At 34.5% G+C, this 20,730-nt stretch overlaps 1 protein-coding gene across 3 annotated transcripts in view; it reads right to left on the reverse strand.

The window, feature by feature from the left end:
• The window catches only part of SUZ12 (SUZ12 polycomb repressive complex 2 subunit), a 46,790-nt gene that overhangs the window by 9,611 nt on the left and 16,449 nt on the right, over positions 1-20,730 (reverse strand). For 2 of the 3 annotated variants that reach the window (XM_049637877.1, XM_049637876.1), the window contains 7 exons: positions 19,287-19,336; positions 14,265-14,350; positions 12,414-12,645; positions 11,414-11,507; positions 5,396-5,501; positions 1,938-2,115; positions 100-191 (listed from right to left, as the gene is read on the reverse strand). In XM_049637877.1, coding sequence (XP_049493834.1) covers positions 100-191; positions 1,938-2,115; positions 5,396-5,501; positions 11,414-11,507; positions 12,414-12,645; positions 14,265-14,350; positions 19,287-19,336 — 838 coding nt within the window. The remainder of the gene's footprint in view (positions 1-99; positions 192-1,937; positions 2,116-5,395; positions 5,502-11,413; positions 11,508-12,413; positions 12,646-14,264; positions 14,351-19,286; positions 19,337-20,730) is intronic. The other variant, XM_049637878.1, reaches the window with a different exon arrangement.

Raw genomic sequence — 20,730 nt, forward strand, 5'->3', positions numbered from 1 at the left:
TAGAGACATTCTTTCATTTAAATATGCAAAATATTTCAGACGTGATGTGCAAACAAAGGTGTTTCATGATTACTTCAAAATGAACGGCCAGATGTTTACCTGATAAAATATTCTTAATTTTTGTCGGTTTTCGTTTGAAGTATCTTTTTCTTTTCTTGTTTGTAGGTCCGTATTCAATGATTCTTTAACAGCTGAAAATACATACTTTTATATTTAATGCAAATACCTGCTTATAAAAAGTGAAATAATGCATGTTGTGAAAATAATTAAACATGAAAGGTTTCAAAGAATTCTACTTATGGTACTTAAAACGCTTTTTGTTCTCATCCTCATGTGATGATTATAGGAACAATCTCCTTAACCAGCACCCCTAATCAGTTAAGGTCTTTACTGGCAGGAGCCATTTTTTCCCCATTAAAAACCACCTCTTACATTCTAAACCATTATAAAAGTACCCCAAATAATTATATGTAGTCACTACAGTATTTTAAGCACTCTGAAGGTCAGAGTGTGGTTCTGACTGGTCTTTGTATTTTCAATGCACAGCAGTGAGCAGACTTCCACTAAGTGTTAGTTTAACAAAAATTAAATTAAAAATGATTGTATTAATTTAATTGCAAATCCAAAAGATAATGGCCATCAATAATTTTGTTCTATTTCTTTACAGACTTAAAATGTTTTTATTTTCCCTGACAGAACAATTTCATATGTACAATTTTGTATGAAACTTTTTTTCTCAGTTTCTTTGAAACTCTTTACCTAGCAGACTGGCCACAGAGTATTTTCAGAAGTACCCAGACCACAATTTACTCGGGAAATCTTTGCCCTGACACAGGCCACTTCTTATATCTCTTGGACTCTAACAGTAACTTGCACACCATAAATGGACATGAGGGGTCAATGTCAAAGACAACTGTCCTACACCTTCTGTCTTCTTTAAACAGACTTAGACAAAAACACATAGATGCTCTCAATCAAGGACAGTGTTCCTATCAGGCAGGTACAAGATGACAGAGCACTGCACCTGGGCCTTAACTCAGCAGAATTAACTTCATTTAGAAGTGTTTTTCCTCTAAAAATTGACTGCAAAATTTAACCTGGTAAAGGGGCACCTTGAGTGGTTCATTCAGTTAATAAGCCTCTGACTTCAGCTCAGGTCATGATCTCACCATTCAAGAGGTTGAGCCCCACGTCAGGCTCTGTGCTGACAGCTCAAGAGCCTGGAGCCTGCTTCAGATTCTGTGTTCTCCCTCTCTCTCTCTCTCTGCCCCTTCCCTGCTTGTGCTCTCTCAAAAATAAATAAACATTACAAATAAATAAATAAATAAATTTAACCTGATAAAATTCAAGTTATGATGATCCACACCTAGAACTGTGAAAACACTCTGAAATACTGAATTCAATTCTATAACATATACAAATCTCTACATGAATTATAAAAAGCATACAGTTCCAAAACCCTTAATATAGCTGCAGTTCCAAAATCTAAAAAGTTAGAAAAACTAATTGTTTTTCTCATGAGCTTCTGAGAAATGTATTTACTGGAAAAACGTGTTCTAAATAGACATGAGGCTATCTCTAGACCTCATCTGGAGGCGTTCCGTAACACATGGCATATATATATACTATATGTTCCATCAGGCTTTTAACATTAAAAACAAGAGCCACAAAATTCTCAGACATATCTGGCAGAAAACATAAAGAACTGCTGAGATTTCTAAAAGAATAATTATTAGCACAAAAGGCAAACAAATTAATCCGAAGCCAAGTCCTAACTCTGTAAAGCATTATTTTGTAATTTTTTACAGTTTATTTATTTTTGGTAATCTCTACATCCAACTTGGGGCTCAAATTCACAATCCAGAGTTACATGCTCTTCTGACTGAGCCAGCCAGGCACCTATGCAAAGTGTTATTTTGACAGCAATGTTTTCTTACCTATAGTCTGAGTAGGTTTAACTGAACCAGGCTTGTTTTCTTGATGAAGACTCTCTGAATTTCTAGTGGCAAGAGGCTTGGCAATAGGAGCTGTAGATTTATCATTGGTCTCTCCTGTCCAACGAAGAGTGAACTGCAATGTAGGTCCCTGAGAAAATGTTTCAAATGGAGGCAGCCTCTAAAAAACAAAGCATAGGAGAAGAGTGAAGATTCCATATAATGAAAGAAATCATAGGGGAGAAAAAGCGCCTCCCAATATTTATTATGATAAATTAACGTGGATTTGAAAACCTAAATGCCTACAGATATGGCCAGGCAGATAAAGCAAATCCGTGGCGCTGTACAGACTGTAGTACTGGAGTGCTCAGGTTGTGTACAAAGAGCCACTTAACAGCAACAGATGAACTGTTGCGATGTGCAAACACAAGCCCAGTACCATCACATTTTCAGATTTTTTTCAAAAGTCAGAAATCCAAGTTTGCGTGGGAAATCTTCCTATTTTTACATGTTGGCAATCAATGGAATATGGCTTTAAAGGCAACAAAAAAAAAAACCGTGGTAACCAAAGCCTGCCAGTTTGCAACCTCTGTTAGATGACCAACTACTTTCTTTTTGTAAACTGAACGATTATGGCAATTTGTAAATTTTCCTGGACTTATTCAGCTTCAATGATAGCTGTCCTTGTTTCTCCTGTTTGGGTTTTGGGACCCGGAACTATCAGCCTTCCTCCTCAACCTCAAATCATTTATAAAACGACCCTTCTGGTCTCCCTTAATTCCCAGCTAACATTTAGCCATCTGCCCTAATCTCTTACCTATCGTCAAGGATTTGCCTGTTAGGCTGATGATCCCAAACTGATCCTCAATTCTTTGTGCTTGAGGTCTAACCCCATATACCTCCAACTGCCTCTGAGACGCTACTGCTTGGATGACATCAATGTCACCTTGAACCAAAAATATGTTTAGATGTGAATCTATTTTCTCTCCTTCCCAGGCATAATTATTTTTGTTCCCAGCATTGTCATTCTACCAGTGATCCTAAGCTAAAAACTTTAGAATTACATTTGACCATATTTTTCTTTTTGTTTCTCTTACATAATCACCAAGTATAGATCCTTATTACCTTTTTACTACAGTATCTCACCTGCTCTCCTGCTTCTTTTTACCTCTCAATTCATATATAGGAGACCAAATAATTTTCTGAAAGACTACTTTCATTTTATTCCATAGAAACCTTCAGTGGGCTCCTGTATATTTTACTGCCATACAAGCCTAAACTCCTACATCTTTATTACAAACAGTCCTCTTAAAACTATAATTTTAGACAGGAATGAAGTAAGTGTGCTTTTATAAACTAGTTTTAAAACAGTTAAGTTCTGCATCTAGGTATTTATCTTGTAAATTTACTTACAACACATAAAGATACATATACTAGTATATTTACCATAACATTTGTGAAAATGTAAAAAAAATTTAAGATAACTGAATTACCCATTAAAATAGCATTGGTGTAGTAAATTATGGGACATTTATTTAAAAGAATACCACAACACTTTTAAAAGTTAGAACCAAATCTAAATGTTCCAATTTTAGAAGGATGCTCATTTCATATTGCTTTAATTTCTTGGCAAAAACCACCAACTCATATATATATAATTCTTATTTTCTTGTGAATAAGAACTTTAAACAAGAAACTTAAAACATAATGAACACTTGCATGAAATTCAAACACTGTAGATAAGCATAAAAAAATAAAAATTTAAAATTCCGTCACCTAGAGGTAACCACTATTAATTTTAGAAAAAGTAGGAATATGTATACTATTAAATAAAAATTAAATACCATGGAAATCCTATCAAAGTATTGTTCTTTTTATGTCTACCTTTGTAGATTTAAGGTACTTCCAATTTCTCATTATTTAAAAATTTTGCCAGGACCTGTTACCTACAACTTATCAGTTAACCAGTTACTACACCTTGTGACAAAATTGAGTAACTGGACTTAATTGCTAATGCCTACATACACAATCTAAAATGTCATCCATATTGCCAGTCTGCCTTCCAGTAAGGGTGTCCCAACTTACTCTTACATTAAAGCATTATTTGAGAATATGTGTCCTCACACCTCCAACTAGAAACTGTCTATCTTTTTAATTGTCAAACCAGTAGTTAAAATAAGATCTCTGAGTTTATGTGTCTTTGAATGCTAATAAGGTTGAATATCTTTTTAAAAGCTTGCTAGCCATCTATATTTGCTGCCCTAAGAATTGCCTGATTGTTCTTTACCCATTTTTCTAATTAGATAGCTTATCTTTTTTCTGGTTGATTTATAAAATTACACATTCTTAATACTAGCTTTTTGTATATTACATTTTCCCCAGCCTATCGTTGTCTTAAACTTTAGATTTTTGCAGTTTTAGAAATGATCCACCTTTAGTTATTTTATGCTTTCTAGCTTTGCATCATACATATGATGGCTTTCTTCACACTAAGATTATATTAATATTTACCATTTTTTTCTGCAGTTACGTAGTGTTAGTTTTTACATTTCATTTATGAGACTTCTGGAATTTATTAGGTCTGTGTTTATTTCCAAATGGTTAGAGACCAGTTTTGTCACAATTAATGAATAGTCCATCTTTCCCACACAGATTTAATACTAATTTTGTCACAGATTAAAGTCCAAATGTACATGAAACTTTTAAAACTATGCTTCAGTAATCAGCACTTCTATTCCTGTTTATTATACCATACAATTTGGGTTTTTTTTTTTACCTTTATACTATGTTCTACTATTTATTAAGTAAACGTTCTCAGAAAACTTCCACAGTTTTCCTTAGTATTATTATAAATTGTTTTATTTTAACTTGAAACTAATTTTCAGGCTTAAAAAACTGCTGGGATTTTGCTCATGATAGCACACTGACCTAACATATTTAGAAACAAACGACATCATTATTTTGTTGAGTCTGCCTACCCAAGAAATGTTATTTATTCTTTTTAGTCTCTTAGAAAAGTTACTTTAAGTATGGTTCATCTAAGTTCTTGATAAATTGGTCATCATATGTTGCCTGCTGTTACTATGAATGGGATTTAAAATAGTTAACATTTATTGAGCACTTATTTTATGCCAGGCACAGTGGTAAGCATATTTCATTATTTCATTAAATATCAATTCTATGCCTCATTTTACAGATGAGAGAACTGAGACACAAAAGATTAAATAATTTGCCAGAACGCCACACAGTTTAGAATGGAGATTTGAACCTGGCCGTCTGGCTCCAAGGACAGTGCCTTCCTTTAATACTCTGACTAGGTAACTTTTACTTTGTGTATTTTAAGGTATAAAAACAAAGAACTTGTTACTTCCAACAAGAATTTGCATTTGGGAAAGAACACATCGATTAAAAAAATGGGAGTTCGTAACTATAACGTGCTCCACCTTCTAAGTATTCCATACCTTCCCATCAAGAATAGTCTCCCATGTTGCTCTTTTCTTGCTTATTGGACATTCTTCCATTTCCTGCATGGCTACTTCATATTCCCCATCTAAAAGCTGTAAGCGCCTGTTAGACAAACACATACACTTTAAAGTAACCTGTGTATTACTGTAAGTACACAAATCTACATCTTTAGATTTATACTAAAAAGCATTTATTAGATTTATAAACTAGCTTACATACCCAACAAGCTTTTGAAATATACCTACTCTCCACTCCTGACAAAAGCAATTTTAATGATTTGCACTAATAACTATTATTACTAGAGAATTGTTTCATTATTGTAGCTACTCAGATATAAATTTAAACATTTAAAGTATAATACATGCCTCAAGTCTCAAAACTTGGTAAATTTTAAACATTAAGTATAAAGCACAAGTGTAAGCTTTATACTTTTAAAAAAATAGGATAACAACAGTGTTACAATACTTGCCTTAGGGAACCACTAAGAATTATGCCTCTGTTATTTCTAACTATTGAAAATATTTGAACTAGAATTCTTCACTTTCATTCATCATGACCAATAAACTTGATGATTATGACTCTGATAACTACACGATCCTGGGGGCACCTGGCACATATAGGTGCTCAATAAACATTTCATGAATGGATGAATGAAATACCAACTGAAACAAATAATTAATGCCCATATTCACAGTGTAGTTTTAATGTGTGTGTACATGTATGTGTGTGTATGTAAAGTTTATATATATTTTTTTCCATACCTTAATCACTGGTAACACTACTACCCTAAACACCATTCTTCAACCATGCTCAATAATTCATTGTATACAGCAACAATCTGGCTTCTATTCGTCAGTCTTGGGAAAATTCTGTTAGATGATAACGGCTAACATTTATTGAGTGCTTACTATGTGCCAGGCACTATTTTAAAGACTTAACATTTCATTTAACCTTCCCAACTCCATAAAGTAGATTACTCTGCTTTTCAGAAGAGGAAACTGAGGCACCGAAAGATTAAGTAGCTTGCCTTAAGATGACACAGGAAGTAGACAGAGCTAGCAATTGAACCCAGGTAGTCTGTCTCTAAGTCTTATCTTAACACCAAATGATTTTGAGACTTAACAGTTTTTGTCTTTATGCTATGCTCCTTGTATTTATTCTTTGACAGTACATCAGCAAAGCTATTTAACTTAGTATTTTACAAAACTATTTTTATTTATTTGAATAGGTAATACATTCACATACTTCTAAACTGAAACGAAGCTTCCCTCATGCATTTACATGGCTACAAAATATCCTATTTTATAGTTGCACATTTGATAGCTACAATCCAATTTACTCTCCTACCTGTAATGCATGAGGAGGCCCTTTTTTCCCACAGCCTCATCAACAGTGCTTTATCAGTTTTTTGATCTCTGCCAAACTGGTAAGTGAAAAAATGACATCTCAGTGTACTTTTATATTCAGATGTCTTATCTTTTAAATGTTTAAGAACCACATATATTGTTTTGTAAACATCTTTATCCTTTGCTCATTCTTCTACTGTGCTGTGAAACAGCCATACTCTATAGTATGAGTTGAAATTACTTTCCTCTTGTCGTTTTTGACTTAGCTTGTGACAACCTCTTTGTTTTCAGATAAGTTTTTAATTTTGTTCACTATTTCATACTTTTTCTCTATGGCTTTTGAACTGTGGTCATTCTTTAAGGAGACTTTAACTTCTCTGAGATTATAAGAAGAATTTTTATACATCTAACTCCTCACATCTTGGTGTGTAAAGTACTTTTCCTCCACTAAAAGGGATCGAAACTCTTTGAAGTGGCCAATTCCAGAGCAGAAGTAGAGAGGGAAAATGTAAGCCTGAAATATCTTACTATTCAAAAAATAAGGAAAAACTAACAAAAAAATAAATAAAAGTAAAAAAGACATATAGGACCCTGTTGGGAGGGCCTCCTCCTGACTAAATTTGTGACAATTTGGACATTAAAATGAATGACCAATGGCTAGATTAAAACAGACGTACTAAAAACGGTATTTGTTACTGATTAAGAAAACATACTGATTAAAAAAATAAGTTGAGGGGAAGAATGCTCTTCTATGTCATTTAAAAAAAATGCCAATAAACATGAAAGAAATAACAGAATGTTAAAATTTGGCAACTGTCCTAAGAATAATTTTTTCAGGCACGCCTGGGTGGCTCAGGTGGTTAAGCATCGACTCTTAATGTCAGCTTAGGTCATGACACCAGAGTCACAGGATCAAGCCCAGCCACTGGGCTCCACTCTGAGCATGGAACCTGCTTGGGATTCTCTCTCTCTCCCTTTGTCTTCTCCCCTGCTCACGCTCTCTCTCTACAACAAGCAAAATGAAAAACAAAAATTCTTTTTTAAAGAATAATTTTTTCAAGGAAGAATCATCAATGGATGCTAAACTGCTGGGTAAAAGGTTGTTGGGGAGAAAATGGACATTTACCCAGTTTCACATTTACCATAGAAATTACCTATTTAAATTTTTTTTTAATGTTTATTTTTGAGGCATGCACATGCACGCGCGCGCACAAACACACACACACACACGTGGGGGGGCGGGGGGGGACAGAATCTGAAGCAGGCTCCAGGCTCTGAGCTGTCAGCACAGAGCCCAATGTGGGGCTTGAACTCATAAACTGTGAGATCATGACCTGAGCCAAAGTCAGATGCTTAACTGACTGAGCCACCCAGATGCCCCAAGATTACCTATTATTAATTAAAGGAAAAGGTACTATTACATTAGAGAAATACTATGAACACCACCTTAACCAAGTGACCAAACCTAATTTTACCTGTGCCTGTGATATACACAAAGAACACATCACCATTCAATGTTCCTGCCCAAAATGTTTAACCTGAATCTAATTATTAAGGACATATCACAAAAGTCCAAACCGAGAGACGTTCTGCAAAACTACAGGCCTGTACTTTAAAAAGTATCACAGATAAACAACAAAAAGAGAAAGGACACAGGTGCATAAACAGAAAACAAACTAGTGGTTGCCAGAGGGGAGGGGTGTGGGGGATAAACAAAATAGGTGAAAGCAGGACTCCTGGGTGGATCAGTCAGTTAAGCGTCCAACTCTTGATTTCAGCTCAGGTCAAGATCTCATGGCGTGTGAGACTGAGCCCTGCATTGGGCTCTGTGCTGAGCCTGCCTGGGATTCTTTTTCTCTGCCCTTCTTCCACTTGCACACACATGTGTGCTCTCTCTCAAAATAAATAAACGAACTTAAAAAAAAAAAAAAAAAGAAGTGAAGGAGAGTAGGAGGTACAAACTTCCAGTTATAAAATAAGTAAGTCACAGGGATGAGAAGTATGACATAGGGAACATAGTAACACCGTAATAACCTTCTATGGTGACAGATGGAGACTACACTTATTGCAAACCCTGCAAAATGTACGGAATTGTCAAATCACTATGTTGGAATTACTAGTTGTATCCCCAAAAGGAGTATCACGTGTCACCTATACTTCAATATACAACGTAATACGAATTATAATTAACAGTAGAAAGTGTAGCAAAGGCAGAAAGAACAGAAAAAAGAAAAAGGGTTGAAGAACTATCCCAAACTGAAGGAGACTTGAATAGATATGGCAATTAACAACTAGCTCACAGATCACAACCCTTGACTGGGGGCGAGGTGAAGAGGGGGAATAACTATGGGGGGGGGGGGGGCATTATTGTGGTCAGCTGGGAAGAGTATTAAAATTCCTGAGTATGACAGGTGTATTGTGGTTATGAAGGAACCGTCCTTGTTTCCAGGAGATACATACATACTTTAGGAATGAGGAATGAAAGTAGAGTGTCACAAACTTTCAAACGGTTAAGCACATGAATAAAATACACATTCACAAATAAAGCAAAGGTAAAACGTTAACAACTGATGTTAACAGCGAAGGGTTATGTGGGTATTAACGATATTTATTGTTCAACTTTTTCATAGTTCAGAAATTTTCATAATGGGGCGCCTGGCTAGCTCAGTAGGGAAGAACATGCAATGCTTAATCTCAAGGTCGCGAGTTCAAGTCCCACATAGGGTGTAGAGATTACTCAAAAATAAAATCATTACCAAAAAAAAAAAAGAAATTTTCAATGTAAGTGGGGGGAAAATTCTGTGTTTTCTTCTTGGTACTTTTATTTATTAAACAGAAAGCAGTATTTCAGGGGTGCCTCAGTCGGTTAAGCATCTGACTTTGGCTCAGGTCATGATCTTCTAGTTTGTGAATTCGAGCCCCACATCAGGCTCTGCTCTGCTGTCAGCGCAGAGTCCACTTCTGATACTCTGTCCCCCTCTCTCTTGGCCCTTCACTTGCTCACACGTGCACTCTCTCTCTTAAAAATAAACTTTAAAAAAAAGACAGTATTTCATAAATAAAAGGCATGTGTTAATACATATATAAGGTAGAAAGAATTTTAAAAGGCACGCACGCGCACACACACACCCCGTGCTGCCTAAAATAGAACACTGACCAACACCAACAAAGCCCACTGTGCTGCATCCTACTTGCTTCTCCCACAGACATAACTACTATCTCCTAGAACATTTGTTTCTGTTGTTTTCCATTTAAATCTCTAACTCATGGGGTGCCGGGCAGGCTCAGTGGGTTAAACGTCCGACTTCGGCTCAGGTGATCTCATAGTTTGTGAGTTCAAGCCCCACATCAGGCTCTCTACTGTCAGCGCAGAGCCAGCTTCAGATCCTCTGTCTCCCTCTCTCTCTGCCTCTCCCCTGCACTCTCTCTCTCAAAAATAAACATTAAAAAATAAATCTTTAACTCGTAAGTTAAACTTCACAAAGACACTATATTGTTTTAATATTAAGTGATATATTCTAATAGTGATGTTAAGTGATTTATTCTAATACAGTAACCAGAACTTATGGCATTTTTCCTAACCATCTTTTCTATTAAAGGCCACCTTGTTACCTGGTGGCTAACAAGTGATTACATAAAGCAACAATCTAGTACTTTTTAAAGAGTAGGGAGAATGTACTAGTTGCTGTCCTTGGCTCTTTCTCCTATACCTGACTATTAGTGAACTGTGTTAACCACTAGCAAGCAGCCTGAAACAAGAACTCATGGCATATTACAGGTTCCATTCTCCAACTGGGTCACAAAAGAATGCTACTGGTGGCTCAGTTGGTTAAGCGTCCGACTTGGGCTCAGGTCATGGTCTCATGGTCTGGGAGTTCAAGCCCCTTTCTGGGCTCTGTGCTGACAGCTCAAAACCGGGAACCTGCTTCAGATTCTGTGTCTCCCTCTCTCTCTCTCTGCCCCGCCCCTGCTCAGTCTCTCTCAAAATAATAAAAATAAAATAAAAACATTAAAAAAAAAATGCTGCCTTTGTTTCCTAGATCTTCCTTCACTGGCACTAAGATGCTTCCCTACCCAATGAAAACTGCAGAGATGATGACAGATCCAGGTCGTCTTTGCTACCCTGTGCCAAATGCACATAGAGCTACATGATGACACACAGGTTTCTTCCTTATCTCTATAGGAAATACATAGTGTCAAGATGCGCACATGGCCCACTTAATTCAGATTTCTGTTCAAATATTACCTTCTCCTAGAGGCTTTCTCTATAAAACAACCACTTAACACTCATCACTAAGTGACATTAGTTGATAGAATTTTGGGGGCAGTGGTGTCTGTTTTCTCCACTAGAAGTTAAGCTCCATGAAAGGAGGGATTTTTTCTTTTTTTTTTTTTCTTTTGCCTTTTCACTAACCTAGAACAGTGTCTGACAAAGAAGGGACACTCAGAAAATACATGCCTAATACACAATCTTAACTGAGCCATTCCAGTAACAACTCGTCTGTGTTTATTGCTTTCTATGTGACAAAGAGAAAAATTCAGTATTTACACATTTTTTCATTTTTAAGAATAAAGAGAAATTTGGCAAAGAAATATCACACTATATTATGCTTGAGAATAAAAACATTCTAGAACATTATGGGAACCTCACTTGTCCATCAACATTACCTGTTTTTATCAAATACTGTCATTTGTGCAACAAATGTCTTTTCCCCATCTTCACGATTTCGTTTTCTTCTAGCTGGAAGTTCTTCATTGACATCTGTATTTCACAAACATTTCTCATGAATCACATATTCAAACAAAAATGTCATATTTATGGTATATGGTCCCTTATCCCAAATTACGTATAAATTACGATTAAGTTGTGATACAATATCCAGATTTACACTCTTCAATTTTATGTTTTACCATATGTGTATGTCCTTACTAGGCAAGGAGAAAAAAAATCCTCATTTATCATTATTTTTCAAGAACTTCAAAGGATACTTCAAGACTCAAAGATTATTTCTCCCAAGGGGCTTCTCCACTAAACTTCACATGTACCTCTATTATACCACTCATCATTTTGCTACAATTATTTATATCTCTGTACTCTTAGGTCAGTTTTTGTGACCTTTTGGAAGACAGAACTGGATGTTTTAATCTTTGTATCCTCAGCACCTATATTTTGGTTGAATGATTCCCTCAAAGGTGGATTCAGAACTGTTGGGAAGACAGAGGAATAGATATGTGATAAGCAAATACAGTAAAATCTTAATTACAGAATCTAAGCGGTGGGTAGTTAGATGTTCACTACATAAACTCTTTCAATGGCTGTGTATGTATGAAATTTTTCACAAAATTCTGGGGGAGGGGGGATGAAATTCTGTTTGCTGAGAGACTAATTTGAAATACCAGTCTTCTCTATCCACTGTTTAATATAATTTTTTTTACTACATGAAATACGTTTCGTCATGGAACAATGAGAACTTTACAGATTAAATACCTAGTACAGCACAATAGCCAACAGTTTAAGATCCAGGGCAAGCTACCATAAGATTAATGATCTTATCAGACTGTAAAAGATTTGCAGATAAAGGCCATGCCTTTAGAATGCATGCAATTTACTTCTACTTCTTTCTTGGAAAAGTTTAAAATAAATTAAAATTATTATAACAAAAATTACCAATATTTTCATTGGTTTCTCCATTAATCATTCCATTAAACTCTCTTCTTCCCGGACGAGTCACTCTAAATAGCAATGAGTAAGACTTCACCATATGGCTGTTACTAGGTTCAAATTCATTACTGGAAACTGCAAGGGACGGGAAATTTCCAGGTTTTGTTTGATTGAGATCAGGATTCAAAGGCACCTGCTTTTTACCTGTAGGAACTTGCCTTATTGGACAACTTACATCCTGCAAAGGCAAAGATTATGAAATTATACTTATTTATCCATATGCAATTATATGAGTTATAATAAAACTTCTAATCACAGATATAGGAAACATCATTACCAAATGGCATGCTGAAATTCTAACCATAGTTCTGAAAATTGTGATGAAACAAAAAAAAAATTTGGAATAACCATATACCAAATCTTAACACAACTGAGGATTTATCCAATCCAATGTAATAAAGATAATGATACAGTATATACAATATTTAGCTGGTGGTCATCTGAAATACTTTTACCTTAGAAATATGGAATTAAAACCAGGCTTAAAATGTTAAGCTCATATAAATTAATAATCTTTTCCCTTAAATCTTCTACTTTAACAAAATAATTGATGGGACCATTAGAAATGAGAAAATTATAATAACACCACTGTCAACTTTATGAAATAGTAAATCCATATATTTAAATGCTGCTTAATAAAAGCAATATTAATCATCTTATGAGTAATGTTCTATAATTATATAAGTGGAATAGCTTCTTGGCCTTTTGGCTGAGATCAAGTGTATAATTATATAAGTGGAGTTATACTGAAAAAAAATAATTGAAAACTGAGAAGATGTGGAAGACCTTTAGAGCAAGTTAGCAGCTTCTTTTTGAAAATAGAACATATTCGTATTATCTAAAAAAAAAATTCTACTCTACAAAAGAGTATAAAATGAGAAATATTTAAGTCCGCCCCACTTCCCCAGGTCCTACACTCCAAAGATAACTAACATTAGCAGTTGGTTGTGTATATCCTTCTAAGCAAATGTTTACATCTATTATTTTTTTGAAACACAAAAACGGCCACTATAGTTGTATTCACTTTTTTTTTTTTTTTTGCCTGAATATAACATATCTTGAAGAATTTTCACATCACTGTTTATCATGCATACCAGGATTGCACTGTCTATCACCTTAGTGTCTATCACCTTAGTGCACTCCATACAAGTGCTCTAGTAGTGTTCAAGCCCTGTATCACCTTACCATGATTTTGGAAGAACATCAGCAATAGGAACCTCTATACAGGTCATTCCTACTCTTAAAATACCCTAGCTCTTGAAGCTACCAGAAGTATAACTGTTGGCTTTAGTGGGCTGCCAAGGTAATTTAACTATCGTAACATGTGTTTCTATGATGAAATGATTTAATCTTACAAATAAAAATTTGAAGCAACAAATAAAAATTATCAGCAATGGCTGATAATACTGGCAACAAAATTTCTTTCCTGAGAGTAATGTTACAAGAGGTAACTCAGCCCTTACTTAAATTTCAATTGGTTCAAATAGCTAAAAAAAAAAATTAGCTAAGAGACTGAAGTGGTAGAGCAGAAACTGAATTTATGTCCTAAGATGCTAAAAGATAGTTTCTTTCCTTCAGTGTCAAACTCCTATAGAAGAAAGTTTTATGCAGATATCTACAGCCAGTCCAGAAAAAAACATGAGTCTGCAAGGTTGGCAAAAGAGGCTATGAGTTTTATAATTCAGCATCGACATATTTAAAAGCTTTCAAGGTTTAAAAAGCACAATACATATGCACAAACATATTCAATTAAAAAAATTATTCCACATAATCTACCAGTATCATTTTACATGTTACCTTTCTTTTTTTGTGGCAAACTTTCACAAGCAGGACTTCCAGGGTAACAGAATTTTGTTCATTTTCTGAGTTTTGTGATGGCTTATCTAAACAGAAAATCAATACTTTAAAATGTATTTTTTTAATATAAATATCATACTCATTTTCCTAAGTAATTTCCAACAAAAGACTTCCTATAATGAATACTTCTCAGAAGTTTACTCATTTTTCCCCTGAAATCATTTTCAAATTTGCAGCAAACTCTTTCAAAGCCTTCATCGTCATTTAAATAAACCTTTCACAATACAATTGTAATTACCTTCCTACAATACTGTGATTTTCTTTTGATTCAAGTAAGATAGATGCTCAATTACTTTAATACTAAAAATATTTATTTATTTGGCTATAAAGTAAAATTTATTTGGCTATAAAGATTTAACATTTACAGTAATAAGAGAATATAATACACTGTTAATCAAAAATATTTTTTGACAAATACAGTTAAAGCTTCATGGCAGAAAACACGAATGAAATATTCAGGAGAGACAACCACACACAAAATTAACATTAAAAGGTTTTTTCCTTCTCCCAAAATCTATTACAAAAATTACTTAAAGATACACTTAAACTGAACTAGTTATTATTATATATGTTCATTTTGAATACACAGCGATGTTAAACCAGAAAAGTTCTTTGATTTGACCAGGCCTTGTGACCAAAGGGATTAAAATAATGGATTTCTAAAATATTTAACAGTGTAAAAGTTACCTAAACAACTATAATATAATTTCACAAGAAAAATAGCTAGTTTTTTATCTTTTTCCCAGAATTTCTCTAAAGCCTACACAGGATAGCAAAAACTAGGATATTATTTACTACCTGGGTTTATAAATCTTAAGGATTTTAATTTAAAATCCTGTATTTCATACAAATCAAAACCACACTCAGATATCACCTCACGCCAGTCAGAGTGGCCAAAATGAACAAATCAGGAGACTATAGATGCTGGAGAGGATGTGGAGAAACGGGAACCCTCTTGCGCTGTTGGTGGGAATGCAAATTGGTGCAGCCGCTCTGGAAAGCAGTGTGGAGGTTCCTCAGAAAATTAAAAATAGACCTACCCTATGACCCAGCAATAGCACTGCTAGGAATTTACCCAAGGGATACAGGAGTACTGATGCATAGGGGCACTTGTACCCCAATGTTTATAGCAGCACTCTCAACAATAGCCAAATTATGGAAAGAGCCTACATGTCCATCAACTGATGAATGGATAAAGAAATTGTGGTTTATATACACAATGGAATACTACGTGGCAATGAGAAAGAATGAAATATGGCCTTCTGTAGCAACGTGGATGGAACTGGAGAGTGTGATGCTAAGTGAAATAAGCCATACAGAGAAAGACAGATACCATATGGTTTCACTCTTATGTGGATCCTGAGAAACTTAACAGAAACCCATGGGGGAGGGGAAGGAAAAAAAAAAAAAAAAGAGGTTAGAGTGGGAGAGAGCCAAAGCATAAGAGACTGTTAAAAACTGAGAACAAACTGAGGGTTGATGGGGGGTGGGAGGGAGGGGAGGGTGGGTGATGGGTATTGAGGAGGGCACCTTTTGGGATGAGCAGTGGGTGTTGTATGGAAACCAATTTGACAATAAATTTCATATATTAAAAAAAAAATCAAAATAAAAAAGACAAGAATGAAAAAAAAAAATCAAAAAAAAATCCTGTATTTCATATATATTCCCTGTATCAATTAATTAACAAAGGCTTTTGCAAATTGCGGTTCTAAGAGTACTTTTCTATAACATACTTGTCTTCAATCCTAAAGGCATTATTAATAGTTCAAACTAATCATTTATCATTGTTTCAATAATATATATAGAACTACCATAATAGATGAATCCACAAGACATAAAAAAACTTAATTTTTGTTCTGAGATTTTGGATAACTCTTTTTTCTACTTGAAAACATTCTTCTTATGTAGGGTGTGTACATAAAATACGTCTGAATTAGTATCTTTGAAAGTTATATCCAGGATAAAAAACTTTAATACAGCAGAAAAAAAAAATCCAATGTTTAAAATGCAGTAACAAAAAACACTCTCCAAACAATACTAACTATGAAAATAGCACCCTAATAATCTTTGTATATTCATTCTAACCAGTTTCAAGTAGTAATAGCTAAGAAAAGTCTTCATTTAAAAACAAAAGGAAAAAATAAATAAATAAAAAATAAAAAACAAAAGGAAAAATAATCACATTTTAGGAATCTTAATGTTGCTTTTCTATCTTGGTTTCTTAAAAAAAAAAAAGTATAAATATAGCTTAATTAGACAAGAGAGGCAATATAGCTGCTTCTTCTCAACTTCCACTAATTTTCAAAAAGTGGCAAATTATTTTCTGGAAACAGAAGTATCAACAGAGTTTACTTTCTTATTTACTTCAGTAACATCAAGAAAAAATTAAAACTTTGAGTTTGAGCAATTTTGAACTTTACATATTTTTGTTATGTAGACAGGAAAAAAGTTTAATCAGACTACTATCCAGTTAATTTCAACTGAGTAAAATTAATTCAACTTAAATATTAATCAAGTAACATTAATTAGTAAATATTCAATTAATATCCATCACCAATTTCAGTTATGAATAACTTTACATGTTTTATGTACATCCCTGGGAACAAAGGGCTAACGAAACTATAAAATTCAAACTATAAGCTTCTGAAGTATTATGATCCATGTACTGTATTACTACTTTTCTTTTCAATTTTTTATTTTAGAGAGAATGTGAGCAGGGGAGATGGACAGAGGGAGAGAAAGAATCTTAAGCAGGCTCCATGCTCAGTGTGGAGCCCAATACGGGGCCTGATCCCACAACACTTGGATCATGACCTGAGCTGATATCAAGAGTCAGAGGCTCAACCGAGTCATCCAGGTGCCTCCCAGAGTACCTTCAAAGTACCACAGAAAACCAATAAAATGAATGAGTAGAAAAAAGGACTCTACAAGATGATCATAAGTAATTTAGGAAAAAACATAAAAATGCTACTTAGTTTACTTATATATAAAAAAAAATGGACCAGATCTAAGGTAAAGCTAGAATTAAAGTTACAGTAGCTGCTAATACAGATCTGACCAGATTTCAAACCTCTCACATAAAAAAACCTGGTAAGGGTTTTCAAAGTGTTCTAATATATTATTATTAAACTTTGTTTCTTATTAAACAATACCAAGGATTACCAACTTGACATGTTTCTTGTAAAGATTTTATTCCATTACACGATAATTAAAGATGGATAAGCCAAGTGGCATTTTATCCATTTTGAAACCAAATGAAACTCTACCTAGCATACTTTAACTTCTTTTAATGAAGTGACATTTAAGACAATATACTTCTCTTTGTAAAATATCTAACATATTGATATATTCCACTGGTAGCAGTGGTTGCTTCTGTTGTTTTATTACTGTATTTTTTAAAAATTATAATGCGGGGTGCCTGGGTGGCTCAGTTGGTTGAGCGTCTGACTTCAGTTCAGGTCATGATCTCACAATTCATGAGTTCAAGCCCCACATGGGGCTGTCTGCTGTCAGTGCTCAGCCCACTTCGGATCCTCTGTCACGCTCTCTCTCTCTGCACCTCCCCTGCTCGTGCGCACTCTCTTTCTCAAAAACAAATAAAAAAAAAATAAAACTGAGGATGCAATAACATCAACTAAAAATGTTTATGCAGAAAGGGTTCTACTCAGGAGACGCTTCACCTGTTCCAGATTCTAAGACAGTTAAAGTTCAAAATACATTGGAAGTAAGAAATAACAAAATCTGGGGCGCCTGGGTGGCTCGGTCGGTTAAGCATCTGACTTCGGCTCAGGTCATGATCTCACGGTCCGTGAGTTCGAGCCCCGCGTCGGGCTCTGTGCTGACTGCTCAGAGCCTGGAGCCTGTTTCAGATTCTGTGTCTCCCTCTCTCTCTGCCCCTCCCCTGTTCACGCTCTGTCTCTCACTGTCTCAAAAATAAACATTAAAAAAAAAAAAAAAAAAAAAGAAATAACAAAATCTAAGAAACTTAATTATATGAAAAGATTTTCCCATTTTCTAGTTATGATCTCTGGAAAGATGATGGCTCTGAGATGGGTAAGACAATATTATATAGCCTTTTTTTATAGCAATAGTTAGTGCCCTAAAAAGTACCATTTAGAGTGAAGAGGTGGAATTTCATCCATTTCTACATAAGCCAGATGCAGCTAACACTGACCTTCAAGATTGATCACACACAACACTAATAATTTTAACAATTTCAAAATCTACTTAAAACTTAAATCAATAGCAGGAAAGCAATAAGGAAACCAGGCTATGAACAAGATCTTATGTATAAGGTCCACCTAAAAAAGCTTTTAAGCCAGTTTCATAAAATTTATTCCTGAGACAACCAACTTCTGAATTTTTTGGTGCTTTATTAAAATGCAGACTCTTAAGTTTTACCAAACATTGGTATACCAAAGCTATATCCTACTAGATCTGAGTCTTTGTAGGTCCAGGTATACATATTTTAAACAAACTGTCAAAATATTTCTACAAACACTAAAATTTAAGAACCACTACTTTAAAAGTTTAAAGAGTGACAAGTTATATCTTCCACATCCCATCATTGACCACATAAAGCAGTAACTGAATTGTTAGAAAAATCAACTAAAGAGAAACTGAATTATCAGAATCGACATCTTTTCCATTAAATATAATTTTATAAATATTTTTTAATGTTTACTTATTTTTGGAGAGAGAGAGGGGGGTGGGGCAGAAAGAGAGGGAGACACAGAATCCGAAGCAGGCTCGAGGCTCCAAGCTGTCAGCAAAGAGCTCGACGCGGGGCTCGAACCCATGAACTGTACGATCATGACCTGAGCCCAAGTCAGATGCTTAACTGACTGACCCACTCAGGCACCCCTAATTTTAGAAATTTATACATACACGCAAAATAATTTTTTACATTCACAAAGGTGTTTTGATGTTAGAATGCCAATACATTTACTTTCAAGTACATACCATTTTTGTGGAAGAAACCAGTAAATGTAAGCTGTAGATGAGCTGACAAGCTAAAAAAACAAACAAAAAAAAAATTTATCACTTTAACACTCTATAATAAAAATAGCCAAACTTTAAAAATTAAGATTGAAATCAAATTAGTTACTTCAGGTAATCTACAAATGTTTGACCTTCTTACTCTTAATTCTATGCAAGCCCACAACTTCACATAAGCCTATGAAAAACAAAACATAAAAATACACCATACAAAAATACCAAAGGAAGCAAAATTAATACAAAAACAGGGAGGGGGACAAAACATAAGAGACTCTTAAATATACAGAGAACAAACAGAGGGTTGCTGGAGGGGCAAGGAGCTAATTGGGTAGGAGACATTAAGGAATCTACTCCTGAAATCACTGTTGCACTATATGCTAATTTGGATGTAAATTAAAAAATAAATTAAAAAAAAAATACCAAAGGAATAAGGCAGAAAAGAAACAGATCAGCAAATACTTTACTGTAATTTAGTACCATCTACCTATAAAATGTGAACACGTTTCCCTTCCCAGGCCTTAAAAAGAAAATTTTGATAAGAGTAGCTGAGTCCATACAAAAATGCTTGAATATTTTCAAGCTGGGGAAATTCAATCTCCTAACAAATGATGCAGAACCATCATTTTCTTCTTCCATTAGGGGTGAAATATACAATTACAGATCTGTTATAGATTTGTAATTTATTGTTTCAACATGTCATTTTCACTGTTTGTTTTAGAAGCAATGGAAAAGGAAACATAAACTATACTGATCCTTTTGTTTTGAGAATCATCAACTGACGTGGAAAAACTATGAAGATGAGACAGAATAAACAGAAACATCCATAGGCTTTTGTAGTACCCTTAAACTGAAAGAGCAATCTATTAGTTGACCAGGAGCCATTCATAACTTTCTAGAATACGGTTTTTGTAGTGTGATACTGACAGATACCAGATTATAGAGAACAGATGTTGGAGAAGGGAAGGAATATTGATTCCTTAATCAAAAAATTTACTAGTGTAAAAGACAATAAGGATCAATAAAGGGTATGGCTGTATGTTTTTTTTTTTTTTAATGATGGTGACAATCTAGTCATTCTTATAATCAGAGAAGAGTTATGTAAAGACATTGAGGCAAAAGAGTTTTAAGGAGCAAGTAATGATTGAAAATGAGGTCATACTATAAAGAGATTAGCTGTGTAACTATGCCCAGGATTCCTCTCTTTCTTAGAGAAGTAAAAGGAGAGTGATCCTTCAACAGAAAATGTGAGAATGTCTCTATCTTCTTACTGAGGTAAGCCATGAAACTGTATGCTAAAAAAACTACAGGGTGAGTGGTCTCAAAAGGCATTTCTAGAACAGTACTAAGTATGCTAGGATACCAATAGAGGACAAAATGATTATGAAAGAGTAGAAATGTAAGGGTCCAA

This window comes from Panthera uncia, chromosome E1 (assembly GCF_023721935.1).
Source record: "Panthera uncia isolate 11264 chromosome E1, Puncia_PCG_1.0, whole genome shotgun sequence".
NCBI lineage: Eukaryota > Metazoa > Chordata > Mammalia > Carnivora > Felidae > Panthera > Panthera uncia.